Source organism: Moschus berezovskii, chromosome 28, assembly GCF_049115385.1.
Source record: "Moschus berezovskii isolate FMDL1 chromosome 28, NW_MosBer_1.0, whole genome shotgun sequence".
Classification (NCBI taxonomy): Eukaryota; Metazoa; Chordata; class Mammalia; order Artiodactyla; family Moschidae; genus Moschus; species Moschus berezovskii.
The window spans coordinates 6,372,008-6,389,427 of record NC_142487.1 but is presented as its reverse complement, the minus strand read 5'-3'; the positions used below and the strand labels follow the sequence as shown (position 1 = coordinate 6,389,427).

The 17,420-nt window shown below is 44.1% G+C and overlaps 1 protein-coding gene and 1 pseudogene across 9 annotated transcripts in view; one reads left to right on the top strand and one right to left on the bottom strand.

Annotated features, from left to right (window-relative positions):
- DLGAP1 (DLG associated protein 1) overlaps positions 1–15,387 on the top strand; it is a 533,225-nt gene extending 517,838 nt beyond the window's left edge. For 7 of the 9 annotated variants that reach the window (XM_055417159.2, XM_088833502.1, XM_088833501.1 and 4 more), the window contains 3 exons: positions 7,773–7,864; positions 11,828–11,980; positions 14,906–15,387. In XM_055417159.2, the coding sequence (XP_055273134.1) occupies positions 7,773–7,864; positions 11,828–11,980; positions 14,906–15,115 (455 nt within the window). In that variant the 3' untranslated portion in view covers positions 15,116–15,387. Of the gene's footprint in view, positions 1–7,772; positions 7,865–11,827; positions 12,254–14,905 lie in introns of those variants that run through there. The other 2 variants (XM_088833505.1, XM_088833506.1) reach the window with 1 other exon arrangement.
- On the bottom strand, positions 3,616–5,112 carry LOC129549766 (elongation factor 1-alpha 1 pseudogene; annotated as a pseudogene).
- Positions 15,388–17,420: the final 2,033 nt, after the last annotated feature.

The following is a 17,420-nucleotide window of genomic DNA, read 5'->3' as shown; positions in this document are numbered from 1 at the left end:
TGAGAACACACTTGTAAATAAAAACGTCTTTCATGGATAATCCGACTTGAAATCACACAGATTTTGGTCTGACAAATCCACATGACTTTGGAGTAAGTGGGTTGATCCATTCTTTTAAAACTTCCTTTTTCCTCCTCGCTCCTAAAGTCTAAAACATGGTGGCAGGAGGCCAAGTGAGTAAAAAGAAGTCAAAAGTTGATGATAAGGAGGTTTAATTCATCCAGAGACATATTCAACTTTATCCCAAATGGCCTGGCTCTTCCAGCCAGAGTCAGCACAACTAGTAGTGTAAACAGAAAACCAAGAGGAACAATCTTGCCTGGAAAATCCCATGGACAGAGGAGCCTGGTGGACTACTGTCCATAGGGTTGCAAAGAGTCGAACATGACTGAAGCTACTGAGCACACAGAGGGCAATAACCCAACCAAGACTGTATTAGCTAATTAATTAATCAAGATTGTAATGAAAAAGTGGTGCTGGGCCCAGTAAAATCTTAAAGAAGTGGAAGGCTTAAGGCCTGGAATCTTGCCATTAATTTTTCAGGTTAACTTAAAGTTTACAGATGAGTCAGTTCACTTCAAAACTTACTCATTCTACAGGATATCAGGAGTTACATCGGCTCAGTCTATGCCATTGAGGGGCTCCAGGTCTGGTTAGAAAGCCAGACAAATAGATGATGCTGGAAAGAATTTGGAGAGGGCAGAGACAGAGCTGTGCACAGGAATTTGAGGTGCAAAGACAGGGAGAAGTTAAAGTGGTGGGGACAGTGGGCGGGGTCAATGTGGGCCCAAGGCAGGCGGCACCCTCAGTTCAGTTTTTAGCCTGAGTAAAGGCACTGTGGAGAGACCAATTTTGGGAAATTGGGGGCCTAAGGCATCATAGGAGTGGGCAGAGGTGAGGTTAATCAGGTGGAGTTTCTCTCTTATCTCAGGGATGACAGAGGAGCACAGAATAGTTTTAAGCATGAGAATTGTATGAGATAAGAACACTCTCTGGTTCCCTCAACAAAGCCAGACCTCCAAACTGGCGAGGAGGGGTGATGGAGCCTTTAGCCCTAACTGTAAGCAACTAGAGTCACCTGAAGGGAATGTGGATTTGGGGACACAAATCCAAAGAGGTGTCTAGCAGGTGCTCAGATGTGCTACACCAGGGGCTGGTATAACCCCAGTTACAAATGTGAGCAAGATAAACTCTTTTACAGAATTGCTGAACCCAGGAGCATGGATGAGATCACTCGCCGGAGTCAAGGGAAGTAGACTCAGGACCGAGTTTTGTGTTCAACATTCTGGAGGTAGAGGGAAGAGGGAAGCCAGGCCAGGACCAGAGAGCACTGTGAGTGCTCAGGGGGCTGAGATTCCCTTGTGCCAAACACAGAGGACCAGAAGTGGGGGGAGGGCAGGGAGAGCCAGACTGCAGGGAGGCGTGACCACTAGGAGCTGAGGATATAGAGAGCAAAGGAGTCTGCACTTTGAAGAATCCAGCATCTATCGGGATGTATTCTTATGCTCTGGCTGCCGTGACAAAGTACCACCTGGTGGTCTGACCAACAGAAATTTTTTTTGTCCTAGTTTTGTAGGCTAGAAGGCTGAGATCAAGATGCCAGTTTCTCCCGAGGCCTCTCCCATTGGTTTGGTCTTGCCTCTGTGTGTATCTACGTCCTAACTCCACTGTCTCATAAGAACACCAGTTATATTGGATGAGGGCTCACCTTAATGACCTTGCTTTAACTTAAGTACAGGTTTGAAGGCCATCTCCAAATACAGTCCCGATCAGAGGTTCTGGAGGTTAGGATTTGAACAGATGACTTTGGGGAGGACAGAAGTCAGCCCATAACGGGAGGAGAGGGATTTTATATTAGCTAGAGGGGATCACGAGATGGGGGAGGACTTTCCCTTAGGATGGGAGAGACTTGAGGCAGCTCCCAGGTCTCTCAGGTAAAGCTGTCGAGAGGGGCTGAGATGGAAGAGCAACCAGGAGGAAGTGGGACCAAGAATACAGGATGGGAAGGATGGATGTGGAGAGCTATTTAGAGCAGGGGTGGTTGTCAATCTTGAGCTGATTCCATCAGGAATGAATGGCATTACTTCAGGCACCTGACATCTCTGATTCTGGCCACATCACTGCTCATCCATCATGCAAAACCTCCCCTCTTTGGAGCTTTAGGGGACCGTGGGGGTGGGCAAGTGTCAGGAGAGGCAGAACACTGAGAATATTCGTGCCTGATTCCTTCCGTTTTCTTCACCTCATAGGAGACATGATTTTTGCTGAAGACAAGGGAGTAGGGATTCAGTTGCCAGTGAATGAGAGTCAGAAAAGGAGGGTCAGGGAGGGAGTAGACCAAGACCATCTCCAAGGACTAATGATCAACAGCAAGAGACACACTGAGTTTGGAGCCCATGGATTTGAATGGTTCTAAACCATGTGGCAAAACACAGTTCCACGAGAAGGGAGGGCTCTGCACTCTGCAGGCCAGCAGGGTGTATCTGGTCTGCTCTGTACCTGAAGATGGACCTTGTTTGCCTAGAGCAACTGTGGCTCCCGGGGAGAATCTGGTATTTTGATTTTGCAAGTTTCTTTTCTGCACAGATTCCAACAGAGTGGTCTAGGCGTCCTTGGTTAAGATCCTGTCTCCCCTGTGTCTGTCAGTTAACCACTGTTCTAGCTCTGAGAGGTGGGGAGCTATGCCAGACTCTACAGATAGGGATGAAAATCTGGGGCCCTGAAGAATTGTTATGGATTCCTTATATACACAAAGACATGATTAAAGACATTATTCACCCACTCCTTGACACTTGTCTAGATCTGCCTCCATGGCAGCCACCAAAAAAGAGGACATTCAATCAGTCCGCACTGTTGGGAAGAGAGTTTGGAGTGCGAAGATTCGCAGGAGAAATAATCCCCTGTTTGGGAATATGTCACCTTTTGTTTCACCGGTAAATGACCAAGAATGTCGAAAGGATATAGGAGTTATAATTCCTGCTACAGCCTAAGGATTTCATACATGATTTCATCATATCTACAGTCTACAATCCTAGGAAGATAATATTACGATCACTCAGCAGATAAAGAGAGCAGAGTCTGAGTACAATAAATTCTCCCAAGATCTGTAGCTGATACATGGCATTTCAGACTCCAGTGCCTGTGCTCTTTCTGCTAGGTTACACAGAGGAAGTTAGACAGGCAAGGAAGCGGACCAGGTGAATTAGATGTAGGCAGCTGGGTCTGGGAGGTGTTCACCTCGTCTGCCCACTGTAGAACCTTCACCACTGGTGGGACAGCCAGATGGACTCCTTTGAATTGATTGGTAGGGTCCAGTTTGAAGATATAAAAAATATGTCTGTTCTGCTTTATTTTTTTTTTAAGAGCTGAGATTTCCATTTAATTCTTTTTTTTTTCTCATTAAACTTTTTTTAATGGGTCTCAAATTCTGTGACAGATTTTTGGTCAAGTTGTTTTCATTAAAAAGTACTGATTTTAAAAACTAATAACTTAAACTGCCACACACAAAACATATGGTCCACAAAAACATTCTCCTTTCCTTCTGAAGGATTTACAATGCATTGTTATCATTAACCAGTCTTTTACTGTTAAACTTAAATGGCCAATTGAGACAAACAGTTCTAAGACTGTTCTTCCACCACTGATTAAGACTGGGGTGGCAGGTATTGGGGATAATATTCATTTAGCCTTCTGAGCTTTCTGGGCAGACTTGGTGACCTTGCCAGCTCCAGCTGCCTTCTTGTCCACTGCTTTGATGACACCCACAGCGAATGTCTGTCTCATGTCACGCACAGCAAAATGCCCAGGGGAGGATATTCAGAGAAGCTCTCGACACACATGGGCTTACCAGGAACCATATCAACAATGGCAGCATCACCAGATTTCAAGAATTTAGGGCCATCTTCCAGCTTCTTCCCGGAACGACGATCAATCTTCTCCTTCAGCTCAGCAAACTTGCAAGCAATGTGAGCTGTGTGACAATCCAGCACAGGTGCATATCCAGCACTGATTTGGCCTGGGTGGTTCAAAATAATCACCTGAGCTGTGAAGCCAGCAGCTTCCATGGGTGGATCATTTTTGCTGTCACCAGCCACATTGCCACGACAGACATCTTTGACAGACACGTTCTTGACATTGAAGCCCACATTGTCCCCAGGAAGGGCTTCACTCAATGCTTCATGGTGCATTTCTACAGACTTCAGTTGTTATGTTGACTGGAGCAAAGGTGACCACCATACAAGGTTTGAGAACACCAGTCTCCACACGACCCACAGGGACAGTACCAATACCACCAATTTTATAGACATCCTGGAGAGGCAAACGCAAAGGTTTGTCAGTTGGGCGAGTTGGTGGCAGGATGCAATCCAGAGCTTCAAGCAGGGTGGTTCCACTGGCATTGTCATCCTTCAAGGGTGACTTTCCATCCCTTGAACCATGGCATGTTAGCACTTGGCTCCAGCATGTTGTCACCATTCCAGCCAGAAATTGGCACAAATGCTACTGTGTCGGGGTTGTAGCCAATTTTCTTAATGTAGGTGCTGACTTGCTTAACAATTTCCTCGTATCTCTTCTGGCTGTAGGGTGGCTCAGTGGAATCCATTCTGTTAACGCCAACAATTAGTTGTTTCACACCCAGGGTGTAAGCCAGAAGGGCATGCTCACGGGTCTGCCCGTTCTTGGAGATACCGGCTTCAAATTCACCAACACCAGCAGCAACAATCAGGACAGCACAGTCAGCCTGGGATGTCCCTGTAATCATGTTTTTGATGAAGTCTCTGTGTCCTGGGGCATCAATGATGGTAACATAGTACTTGCTGGTCTCAAATTTCCACAGGGAGATATCAATGGTGATACCACGCTCATGTTCAGCTTTCAGTTTGTCCAAGACCCAGGCATATTTGAAGGAGCCCTTTCCCATCTCGGCAGCCTCCTTCTCGAACTTTTCAATTGTTCTCTTGTCGATCCCGCCACATTTGTAGATCAGATGGCCAGTCGTGGTAGACTTCCCTGAATCTACGTGCCCAATGGCAACGATGTTGATGTGGGTCTTCTCCTTTCCCATTTTGGCTTAGGTTTAGAGGTGGTTTTCACGACACATGTGTCCTGGCGGCAAACCCGTTGTGAAAAAAAAAAAGCTCCATTTAATTCTTTACGTATTTATTTTTGGCTGCACTGGACCTCTGTTGCTCTGTCCAGGTTTTCTCTAGTTGTGGCGAGCAGGGGCTCTTCCTTGTGGTGGTTGGGCTGCTCATTGCTGTGACTTCTCTTGTTGTGGAGTATAGGTTCTAGGGTGTGTGGGCTTCAGTAGTTGCAGCACATGGGCTCAGCAGTGTGGCGCACACAAGCTTAGCTGCTCTGCAGCATGTGGAATTTTCCCAGACCAGAGATGGAACCTATGTCCCCTTCTTTGGCAGGTGGATTCTTATCCACTGCACCACCGGGGAAGTCCTCTGCTCTTTCTGAGTTCTAACGTGCTGATGGGGGAGCTGGCATAGTCAGGAAGCACTGGGTGTTTGACTGCTTCCGGTCCCAGTATTTCTAAGTGAATGAATGAGTTCCCAGGCTCCCCATGGACTGTCCCTGTACCAGCTTTTATGGAGACTCCACATGTTTTTACAGCTTCCTCTGGGCCTGTTTTGGCCTTGGCGTTGAGGGCCAGCCCAGTCCCTGCAAAGTTATTTGCCACCACATACAGTAAAAAAAAAAAAATGGGGCTTCCTTGGTGGCTCAGATGGTAAAGAGCCCACCTCCAATACAGGAGACCTGGGTTCGATCCCATTTTACATATAAGAAAACAGAGATTAGGTGACCTGTCCAGAGCAATGGATACTAAGTTTTTCAAAGAGGACCCTCAGCAAACTCAGGGCCTGACCCTTTAGCTTCTGTGGTACCCTGTTTCCCCATGTCCTTTCTGCTTTGGGGTGTTGAGAGATGGAGGGAGGTGACACTATGTGTAAAATAGATAATTGATGAGAACCTATTGCATAGCACAGGGAACTCTACTCAATGCTCTTTGATGACCTGAAATGGGAAGGAAATCTAAAAAGGGGGATATATGTATATGTATGGCTGATTCACTTTGCTGTACAGCAGAAACTAACACAATATTTTAAGCAACTTTACTCCAATAAATTTTTTTAATTAAAAAAGAAAAGGGAGGAAGGCCTTACAGACATGATGGATCAACTAAAGAGGAAAGTGCAACCATCCCAAAAGAGTTTAAAAGCAGATAGATTGAAAAAATCCAACAGTTAGGCCTGAAGAATTGTGCCAGATGCTCTCAAGGAGGACCCCAGCTCTCCCTAGGGAGGTGGTCTCTGCTCAGCCTTGCGGTGTGACTGGTGGCTTCCCAAGTTCAGAGATGCCCTGGTTACATGTGTGTGCGAGCTCAGTCACTTCAGTTGTGTTTCTTTGTGACTATGGACTGTAGTACGCCTGGCTCCTGTGTCCATGGGGATTCTCCAGGCAAGAATACTGCAGCGGGTTGCCATGCCCTCTTCCAGAGGATCTTCCTGACCCAGAAACGTGTGTGAACTATTTGGGTAGAGACCAGTGGTGGCCCGCGGGAACCATTATCCAGCCTGGCAGCCTTAAACTAACAGAGAAGCAACTGACCAGGAAACCCTGAGCCAAACGACATTGCTTGTCCTTCTGATGTCTTCTCAGTGTTTGTGGGGAATGAGGTCAAGAAAAGGAGATATAATTCCACTCTGAGTCTCAGACACGGTAAAGTCAGAACAAAACTACGGCAGCAAAAACGTTGCTTCAGTCCCATAAAATCCCTCCCGGCCCCAGTGAAGAGCTTCAAGTGGGCAAGCGCCCCTGGGAGGCCCGCCTGCTCTGTTTTTCTCTGAGGCCGCCGTCTCCCCTTCCTTCCTGCCCGGTGGCGGTGGCGGGTGGCGGGTGGCGGGGCTCCAACCGCGCAGTCCCCACCAGGCGGAGCGAGCGCCTCTGGGATAATCCGGAGCTTGGGATGCTCAGAGATGCTCAGGGATGCTCCTCGCCGAGGCTCCACCCCGCTCAGCTCGCCCACTGCTGGAAGGTTCTCCCCTTCGACTTCACTCAAGGCAAGAAGTAGCTTGCAAAGGGGAGGATTTTCAGCACAGTGCACAGGGAATTAAACCTCTGTGAACAATAACGCTGGTCCGTGGAGTGTAAAAGCTGGGACAGTGCTGGCGTTCCCTAGGCAACGGGCTGAAAATGTTCGCTCCTTACAAAAATCTTTCGATTGGCCAGGCTCTTTCTTTCCTGAAAGTCCCAGTGGCTGAGCTCCGGAAAAATATGGAAGGCTGTGGATGGGATTTGGTGAGTGCCATGAGATCCCTACCCCCTGCAACTCAGGGCTGCTTTCCTTGTGTTTGGATTCGGATTAGAAAAACAAGCTAGCAGACCATGACTGCTGACACAAATCCCTAACCGGACTGGTAAACACTGGAAATTCATCCTTGCAGTAAAAGGGAAAAAACAAAGCAGAACTATTTGCCTCCTCTCCTGGTAACATCCAGGGCTGTGATGGAAAACTCCGTTATCCCTAAGAAAGATGCCTGGTGAGCATGTGGGTTTTTCCAAGCTGATTTTCTACTTTAACTCAGGAGTCTCTGTTGCATAGATGTGCAGAGCGACGGCCTGACCTGGCTGTGTGAGTGTGCGCGCCTGCGGTCTGCATGCGGTCTTCCCTAATTACTACAGCGCAACTTCCTCTTTGCTTTGCCAGACTAAGTCTCAACAATGAGACATCATGTGTAAACTTCTTGTCTGTTTGGTTTTTTCAGTTCTAGGGAAAATCCGAACCGCAGTGGGCAGTGCCCAACTTCTTATGGCCCAGAAATTCTACCAGTTCAGAGAACTGTGTGAAGAAAACCTGGTAGGTATCTTTCCCTGTCGATTACTAGTTTTCCCTGCTCCTCCCGGTGAGAAGAAAGTGTGGTCAAGACCAGTCCAACTAAAGTAAAACCAAGCCAGAGCTCATTGGACTATCTTAACCTGAAAGAATTTTCCGATGAATCATATATTTCCTGCTTTTCTTAAAATTATTTATCTTTTAAAATAATAAAAAATATTAAAAATCTTAGAAGAAAGAATCCAATCAAGTTATCAAGTTAAAACTCCGTTTCCTTTTTTTCTCTGGTTGCTGAAGATTTTCTATTTTCCTGGCCTCCTGATTGTATTATTCTTACCCAATTGGAGCAGCCTGATATTTCAAAAATAATATTTCAGAAAAAAAATCATTTTGGATAACTAGTTTCTTTCTGAAATAGCCATTGGGCCCTTTTCTTATCAGAGTGCTCTGTTTTAATTCAAGAACTGGAGGTGGAAAGTGTCAGAAAGTGTAGATTTGATCTCCATGAGAACAACGAATCATTCATCTTTCTTGGGCACACAGAAATGAAATAAAGCAGAACAAACAGACAAAACCAGTATTAGCAGCAACAACATTTAAAAAAAACTGTCAGCAAAATGCAGGGCCAAGAGCTTCCACACTTTTTTTTTTTTTAATTCTGCCATCTCCACAAGTGTCATTCCACAAAAATAGCTTTTATTGGCCAATTAATGGTCAAGCTGCATCTGTGTGCTCAATCGCTCAGTTGCATCCAACTCTTTGTGACCCTATAGACTGTAGCCTGCCAGGCTCCTCTGTCCATGAGGTTCTCCAGGCAAGAATACTGGAGTGGATAGCCATTTCCTCCATCAGAGGATACCCTCTGAAGGGATGGAAACTGCATCTAAAATAAAGAAAATGAAAAGCAATTCTTTTAATCTTCTGGAAAGTTCAAAACACAATCATTTGTAATCTGATTGACCCAAACTATGATTTTTTTTTTTTTTTAGCGTTCTAACCACATCTTGTTGTCAACAAGGACAAATACAGACTGAATGGGATTTGTCTAGACAAGACTCAACCAAGAGCAGATATAAAATCTGCACAAGTCAGTGCTCTTGTCCCCTATCACCAGGCTTTTCTTTCTGAAACCTCTCTTTCCTGGCTCCTCACCCTCACCTATAGTTTGTTTTCCCCTTCCTCAGCAAAAATGACCTGGTCTTTCTTTCACCTTCTCAGAAATTCTATTCTGAATTATGAGATATTATATATTAGTAAATGTATTGATCAATGATTTAACAAATATTTTATTGAGCTTCACTATGTGTCAGGTACAGAATTCCTTCTAATTTGTAAACTTGCTCATGTGTCACAGATCTTAATTCATATTATTCTTTAACTCTTTAAATTAAAAAGTTCATGTAAAGCCATATTTCTCAAACTGGCCCTCCTTATCTTTCTCATCCTCTGTCACCTCTGACCTCCAAGTGACCTGGTTCAGACTGAGGCAGGTTTCGCAACTACTTCTTGTGCTGGGTGTCACAGGAGCCACTGATTAAGAGACTGGCTGAGTACCCAGGCGCTTTCTGCTTCCCCATTCATCCCTTGGATGATGAGGGGGCAAAGAGATTCTTGGTGGGAAAGGAACAAATTTCCTGTGTTACTACAGAGTTAAATGCTATCATTCTATCTATTAATGCACTAACTAACACAGTTTAACAACAGGGCTTGTGACCTAGAAGGCTTTAGTGAACTTCAAGGTATGAGCAATTAGCTTTTAATTACAAATAAGATAAGGTACCATATTGTGAGATCATAAAACTCTAGTTGACAAGTACTTTGTCAAAGTTATTATCTGTCTATTCTGAACCTAGATATTGAGAAACATTCGTGTTTACTATATCAAAATGCTATGGAGAAGCCCTCTTGTTAATTCAGGTGTCACTGGGATAGAGTTTCACAGTGAACCAAATACTTACAAGTTTTAGAATTTAATTATTCCAATGAACTATGGGTAGTTTTAAAAGTATAAGTTTATAAATACATTTTTGTATTTATTTTGAAGTCAGACCAATAATACTCATCCATCAAAAGGCTAAAAAGTAATTTTTCCAGTCTATTAACTTTGATGGTCACTGACCCTGTGCTTTCTGAAATTCTGATGATGTCATTTTTTTAGGGTTGTTTTAAAAGTAAGAACGGGCCTCAAGTTATTATATGGCATGAGATTTCACAGTCTTTCCAATTGCCTGGGATACCCAGAGGTAACCAAATGGAACCTCAATAGAAACCTCTGATAAGTATGAGCCCCACCTATCTGCCCATGAATACCTTTGGCTATTGTTGCCGGTAGTAATACCTTCAGTCTCTTAGTTATGGTTTTTCTGTCTCAGATCATATGAATTAGTGGTTCCTACTCTCTAGTGCTTATCAGGGATATGTGAATGAGGGCAAAAAAGTCAATCCACACACCAAAGAATGTTTAATATTATCTAGCAAATGCACAGAAATCTATGTGTACCTACAGATAAGTGTTCTCACATTTGCCGTATTATGTTATGGTCAATTTAAAACCAATTCGTTTCCAAATGATTATGGCCAAGTACTTATATGATAAAATGACTTCCTATATTAGAACTAGCTTAACTGTTAAACACACAATACTTTGAAAATCTAATTCTTTTATTACTTATCACTTGTTTGCCCTATTATTTCACTCAATGTAAGTATTAAAATGAATCTTATTTTAGATTCCTTATCTGTTCTCTGAGTATGTTGGATGCCTTGGAGTCAAATACTGACTCTAATAACAATAGGCTGTATTTTTTGGTAATATGGTATTTTCATTTAGTTTTAAATGCATTTTGGCATACATCACACATTCTGGTTTTTTTCCAAAAGTTTAGACTCCCCACCATACCATACTGATAGATGCTGTATTACAAAAGAATTTTACCTTGACACTGAGAATCACTGACTCACATGTATATAAAATGATTGTATAAAATTATCATTTGTAGGGGAATCTTTTTTTATTTTTTAAAAAACAAATTCATAGAGAGAGTATAAAAGTGGTTGCCAAGGACTCAGGGGCAGGGAAAATGGAGGGAGAGTTGGTAAAATGATACAGATTTTCAGCTATAAAATGAATGAGGTCTGAGGATCTAATTAGAACACGGTGACTATGGTTGATAACACTGTATTGTCTAACTGAGCTTTGCTAAGAAAGAGTAGAAGAGAAATGTTCTCACACACACACAGAAAAGGGTAACGATGTGAGGTGATGATGTGCTGCTTAACTCGATGGGGAAGTCCTTACGCAAGGTGTGTCTATATCAAATCATCACGTGGTACATTCTAAATATCTTATCACCTTATTTGTCAATTAGTCCTTAATAAAGGTGAATATATAGAGGTATATATATACATAATGTATGCACGTATGCTCAGTCGCTCAGTCATGTCCAACTCTTTCAGACCCAATGGACTATAGCCCACCAAGCTTCTCTGTCCATGGGATTCTCCAGGCAAGAATACTGGAGTGGATTGTCATTCCCTCCTCCAGGAGATCTTCCCCATCCAGGGATCGAATCCTTGTCTCTTACGTTTCCTGCCAAGGCAGGTGGGTTCTTTACCGCTAGTGCCACCTGGGAAGCCCCATAAAACATATATACATATACCTATAAAATAAATAAATAAAAGTACCATCAGTGAGGAGGGCATGGCAACCCACTCCAGTATTCTTGCCCAGAGAATCCCCATGGACAGAGGAGCATGGCAGGCTACAATCGCTACAATCCATGGTGTCACAAAGAGTCGGACACAACTGAGGGACTAAGCACAGCACAGCACAGCACCATCAGTAATTTCACTTTTCTCTCCTATCTGTAAACTAAAAGGAACTCATCCTCTTTTTGTTATTTGAAGTATTTGAAAATGCCGCGTTGATCCTGGGCTTGTCACAAACATCGCTTCTAAAGCGTGACTGTTTTTCTTTCTCTTGCACAGAATCCCAATGCTCATCCAAGGCCCACCTCTCAGGATCTGGCGGGGTTCTGGGACATGCTGCAGTTGTCCATAGAAAACATTAGTATGAAATTTGATGAACTTCATCAGTTAAAGGCCAATAATTGGAAACAGATGGATCCTCTTGACAAGAAGGTAGAACAATGTAGATTTTGTATGGTTCATTTAAAAACCTGCACAAACACTGGACAGTCTAAATAGGCTTCTGCTCTCAGTCTTGCTGTTTACAATGTGAAATGGAGCTGAAATCATATTAATTTCATTGTAATGACAATGTTTACATAGTAATCATTTGGGATATTATCTGTAATATGTTTCAGGCATATTTTTAAAGAAAAATCTGTCTGTGAATTGGAAAATGGGAATGTGGCTTTTTTTTTTTGTTAATTAAACTTTAAGTTAAACCATTTTAGTCATTGGAAGGAACTGCCTCCATTTTGCTTTTTAAACTAAAATAAATGACATCTTCAGTGCATGATTACATAGAGCAAGAGTTCAACTTCCTTACACCCCTAGAACGTGTTTCCGAGAAAATAGGAAGCCCTGCAAACTAACCGACTTTGATAATCATTTCATAAATATAGTAATAAAGAAACCACTGTTGTTCAAGTCTAAAAATATACACACCGTATAGTTTCACAATAATCATAAATGTTGGAATTTTTTTTTTTTTAAAGGTTTTACCTTTGGTTGATTTGCCTTGGGGAGTATTGCTCACTGGGTTCCTCATGCAAGAGCTTAGAAATAAAGACTCAAATTCTTTTACTTGAATTAATAAACTGCAGTTTCCACATTTGATTACAGTGGCTCCACCAGGCTTGCCCAGGTATCCAATGTCCACTCTCTTAGGCTGACCGGAGATGCATGACATTTTTAACCCTTTGCTTTCCTACAGCCTGAGGTCAAATGATTCTGAGAGGTTCAACTTCTGAAGTCAGGCACAGCCATTTCTGTGATGCTTTTTCCTGATCCTTTCACCTATCAGTCCAGTCATCATAATATCAGAGTTCTTGGAGCCCCTGGGCTCCCAGGAGAAATCGAGTGCTAAGGGCCGGTGCATAATTGAAGGGACCACCACTCTCATCACCGTCCCTCATCTCTAATTCTGTCACCATCCACCTGGCGGGTTTTGGTATGAAACATCAAAGTACCATTGATGCCTGTGTGGCCTCTCACTGGGGCAGCCAAACATTTGCATTCATTCTAGTTTTCTTTAATCTGGGTTTAAAACTGTCTGCTAAACAAGCTTTTAAATTGGTCTGGTTTTAAGAAAACATTACAGATGTACACACATACTGGTAACTGATTTTCTAGAGCTGATCCATCTAATTTCTCATTCATCAATTTTTAAAAATTGTTGTTAAAAAATAAACTATGCAGGGAAAGGAAAATATGACTAAAAAGTTTTCCACAATCGTACTTTCAAAAGTACTGAGTGACCCAATCATGAAGATTTTAAATGTCCAAAAGGAGTGAAGCTAAGAATTGATATATGGTACCTAGTGACAGTTATACTGTAAATCATTATTAACTTGATTTCTAAATCTTCATGCATGGTGTTGGTGATCAGAGCTCTGCATCACCCCATGAACTGGAGGGGAAACAATGAACAAACGCCATCAGAGTTGGTGGAATACGGTTTGCACTCTATGCTTCCTTTTATCCACACAAGACTCTACCTTAAACAACCGTTGGGCAACTCCACTGCAATAAGGGTAACTAGGCACTCCACGAAGGAGGAACATAGAGAGTGCCCTTTGGAGAATCATGGAATCCATATTTAGGTTTATGAGAATTTAAGGTATTTTATTAAAAGAGGAAATCATCAGATTCACGACCTTTTGCAGCCTGAAAACTTTTTTCCTAAAAATCCTTTGTGATTTAGATTCCATTTCCTACTGTACTTTTTTTTTTCCAGTCCGAGTTATGAATGACTTTTGTTTTTGCAGCGGCATTTAAAAATAGCCCACCGTTTCCTAGTTTGCTGCTGCTGGGGGTGTGGGGGAGGGGAGCAGTCCAGTCTTGTGTTCAGTTGTCATGGCACAATGTCTGTCCCTATTATGAAATAGCCTTCAGGGCCACCAAGGTCACCCCGAGGCCCCTAATTCATGATGGTCCAGCAGGATGTTTTAGGAGCTGACTCCATACCCCCAAGGGTAGGAACTGTCCAAGTCCTCCATCCAGGGTGACCCTGCCGAGTACATCTCTGTGTGTCTGTGTGTGATGTGTAAATGGGTGTAACTCACTGAGACACAAGCAAAGCTAAACGAACAGTTTTAACAATCGCTTCTTCCTCGTTTGGCTGTTTAGGTTTGAGTGGGCTCAGGGGTGAGGGCAGGGATGTTTTTAAACTCTGAACCCAGCTGGTGCCACACACTGCCGCCCTGCTTAGAGGGGGTGCAGAATCTAAGAGGTGGCTGCTGCCCCCTCCTTCCCATCTCTGGCATTTGGAAGAGTCTGGAGCCTCCAGAGAAAAACCACAGTAAATGTGCTGGAAGCTGCAGCCTTTAGGTGAAGTGAGGGGCGAGGGGAGGGGCGGGGGTTGGTTAGATTTTAAAAACCCATATCCTTCCCCGGGAAAGACTAATTCTGTCCTCCAGCGTTACCCTTGGCCTTAAACTTCCCAGTATTTTTTTCCCTCATGCATCTTTTTGAAAACCCAAGCCAGAATACTAAAGAAAAAATATATACATTTTATGTGCTCAGTCGCTCAGTCACGTCTCACTCTTTGAGACCCCATGGACTGTAGCCCGCCAGGCTCCTCTGTCCATGGGATTCTCCAGGCAAGAATACCGGAGTGGGTTGCCATTTCCTTCTCCAATACATATATATATATATATATATATATATACACACACACATACACATATATATATGTGTGTATATATATATATGTAAATATATATATGTAAATATGTATACAGTGTGCAGATCAGAACTAACTTAACCACCCTTAGGCTTAAAAAAAAAAAAGTGTGTGCTAACTACTGACCTATCCCAGTTTCCCCCAAGCTTGTCCTGAGAAGCTGTGTAATGTCCTGAACCTTCTGCTTTGATCAGGAGCGAAGGGCCCCTCCTCCAGTGCCCAAGAAGCCGGCGAAGGGCCCCGCGCCGCTGATCCGGGAGCGCTCGCTGGAGAGCTCGCAGCGCCAGGAGGCCCGCAAGCGCCTGATGGCCGCCAAGCGCGCCGCGTCCGTCCGTCAGAACTCGGCCACCGAGAGCGCCGAGAGCATCGAGATCTACATCCCCGAGGCGCAGACCCGGCTTTGAGGCCCCGGCCGCCGCGCCCCCGCCGCCGCCGCCGCCGCCGCCGCCGCCGCCGCCTCCCCGGCGCCTGCCCACCCGCGTAGACGCGGCCCCTCTCTAGGTCACCCGCCATCCATCCTCCGTCCTCCTCGAGCTAGTCCGTCCCTAGATTCCAGCAATATCCAACCGTAGGGTATCTCAGACATCCAGGATCCCGCGGGGGTTGTGGGGGGGGGCGGTCCCTAGGGACCTCGCCGTCTTCCACGCGAAAGAAAGTAGGGCTCCGATCCCCTTGATTTCCCCGAGACGCTTCCTATTTTGGGCGAGCAGATTGGAGCGCTTGATGTCCAGCCTCAGACATCACACCCTGTCACCAGAGTCCGGGAGTGACACACCGAGGGCGGACGAAGAGGGGCTGGGCGCGGGGGGACCAGGACGTGTAGTGGGTGGGGAAGAGAAGCAACATCTGCAGGTGCCCGGGGGGTGGGGTGGGGGGCGGGTGCCTGCGTCGCTCACAGCTGCACAAACTGCCTCACCGTTGTGTCACCAGTCACTGCTTCAAATGTCTCACTCAGCAGAAGATTGTCAATTTGATCTTTCAGGGACATCCATCTATTCCGAAAGGCAATAAAATGAAGACAGGAAAGGCAAGACCGAGGAAGCACTGCTAGCTTAAGAGACTACATAAGGGATTTTTTTCTTTTGTCCTATTCTTAAGACAATTTAGACCTGAAGTGTTTTCTCAACTTTTCTTGTACTATGTATATTATATTGTTGTTGTGGTAGTGGGCGGGGGGGGAGGTCTTTAAAGGGGAAAGTGTTGGTTCCATTACTTTGTTAGTGTCCATCTTGGGGAGGGGGGGAGCCTACCTAATTACACAGATAGAAGTACATCTCTGCTTACCAAGTGCTGTAAATGGCAGCCGGCCTGCTTTCTGAGAAGAGTCGGGATTTTCCCATCATCCCCTTCGAATGCTACACATTCGGTCTCTCTTAACCCAGTAGCTCATAGGGCAGACGTTTGTCTCCATCAGTCTTTCCTCACTGCCCCAGAGTCCTATCACACCCCCGAATCAGGATCTTGTCCTGTGTCAAACCCATCAGATAAGCTTTCTGTCCCAGAAGACATGCTGTCTCATTTCAAAGAGCAGCCACTCATCTTGAGGTCCCAGGTAGACAGGAAAGAAAGTTGACCTGCAAGGTTCAGCAGCCACGTGGAGGGGAACAGCATCGCGGTTCCTAAACACTGAAGAGACCCAGGGATTTGGCAGAGAAGGTTGATTTTTGTTTTTGGTCATGATGGATGGCATATGACCTTTGTGGCCAGCTGAAGTTATCTTTAAATGCCCTTACTCCGAGCAGTTTAAACACTTAGAATGAGGTGATCTTACATGGTCACTGGCATTTTATCCAGCTCCCTAAAGTGTTAGAAATTGCCATTGAAAAATGAAAGACTTTTAAAAAGATATATCAGATACACTTGCACCAGAGACGCTTTAAAAAAAACAAAACAAAACACTCTCATAGCCAGGTGCTAATTTTATTTTAAAAATTAAGAGAAGTGATGGGTTCTGGCGACAACTATTTTCATGGACATATTCTAAAACCACTAGAGAATTCGCTACCTCTCAGAGCCATTGATGCTTTGAGCTATCTTTATAAACAGGGCACAAATGTTTACTGCTGTGGTTTACAAGAAAAGGGCTACTAACTTATTTAAAAACAAACCAACTTTTAACTAGAGTGGACAAAGCACTTTTGAGTACTTTGTAAAATTGGAGCAGATAGAGAATTTAAGCTTCAAGTATTTTCTGGTTTTAAAAAGAATACACATTTTCTTTACTCTGTAGCAGCCAGGGAGGGTCACACAAAGTTTGTATCAGGTAAGGCCAACTGCCACCTTGGGTAGCCTATGGTCATGTTCAGCCATGACAATGACTCAGAACTCACAGACTAACATGAAGGAAACAGCATCCATTTGAAGACCCATGTTCCCATCCACAGCTCTGTGCCCTGAGGGAGAGAGAAGATTTGGATGGAGAAATAGATTTCTAAAGATCATCCTACAATATTTTCTTTGGAAACTGGTTTAGCCCAGGATATTTTAAGAGAGACAAGAGGTGGCCTATTTATCTTGTCTACGTGAATGGTATTTGTATATTCATAAGCTATTTTTGGTAAGAATTTTAAATCTTTTAGCAGAATGCCTACAGGCATCATGACCTTTGCCTTCCTTAAAAACACCAATTGTACAAACACTTTATAAAAAGCTAATTATTGATGTTAAGACATGACCCCACATAAAACTGCTTGTTGATCACTTGCCCTC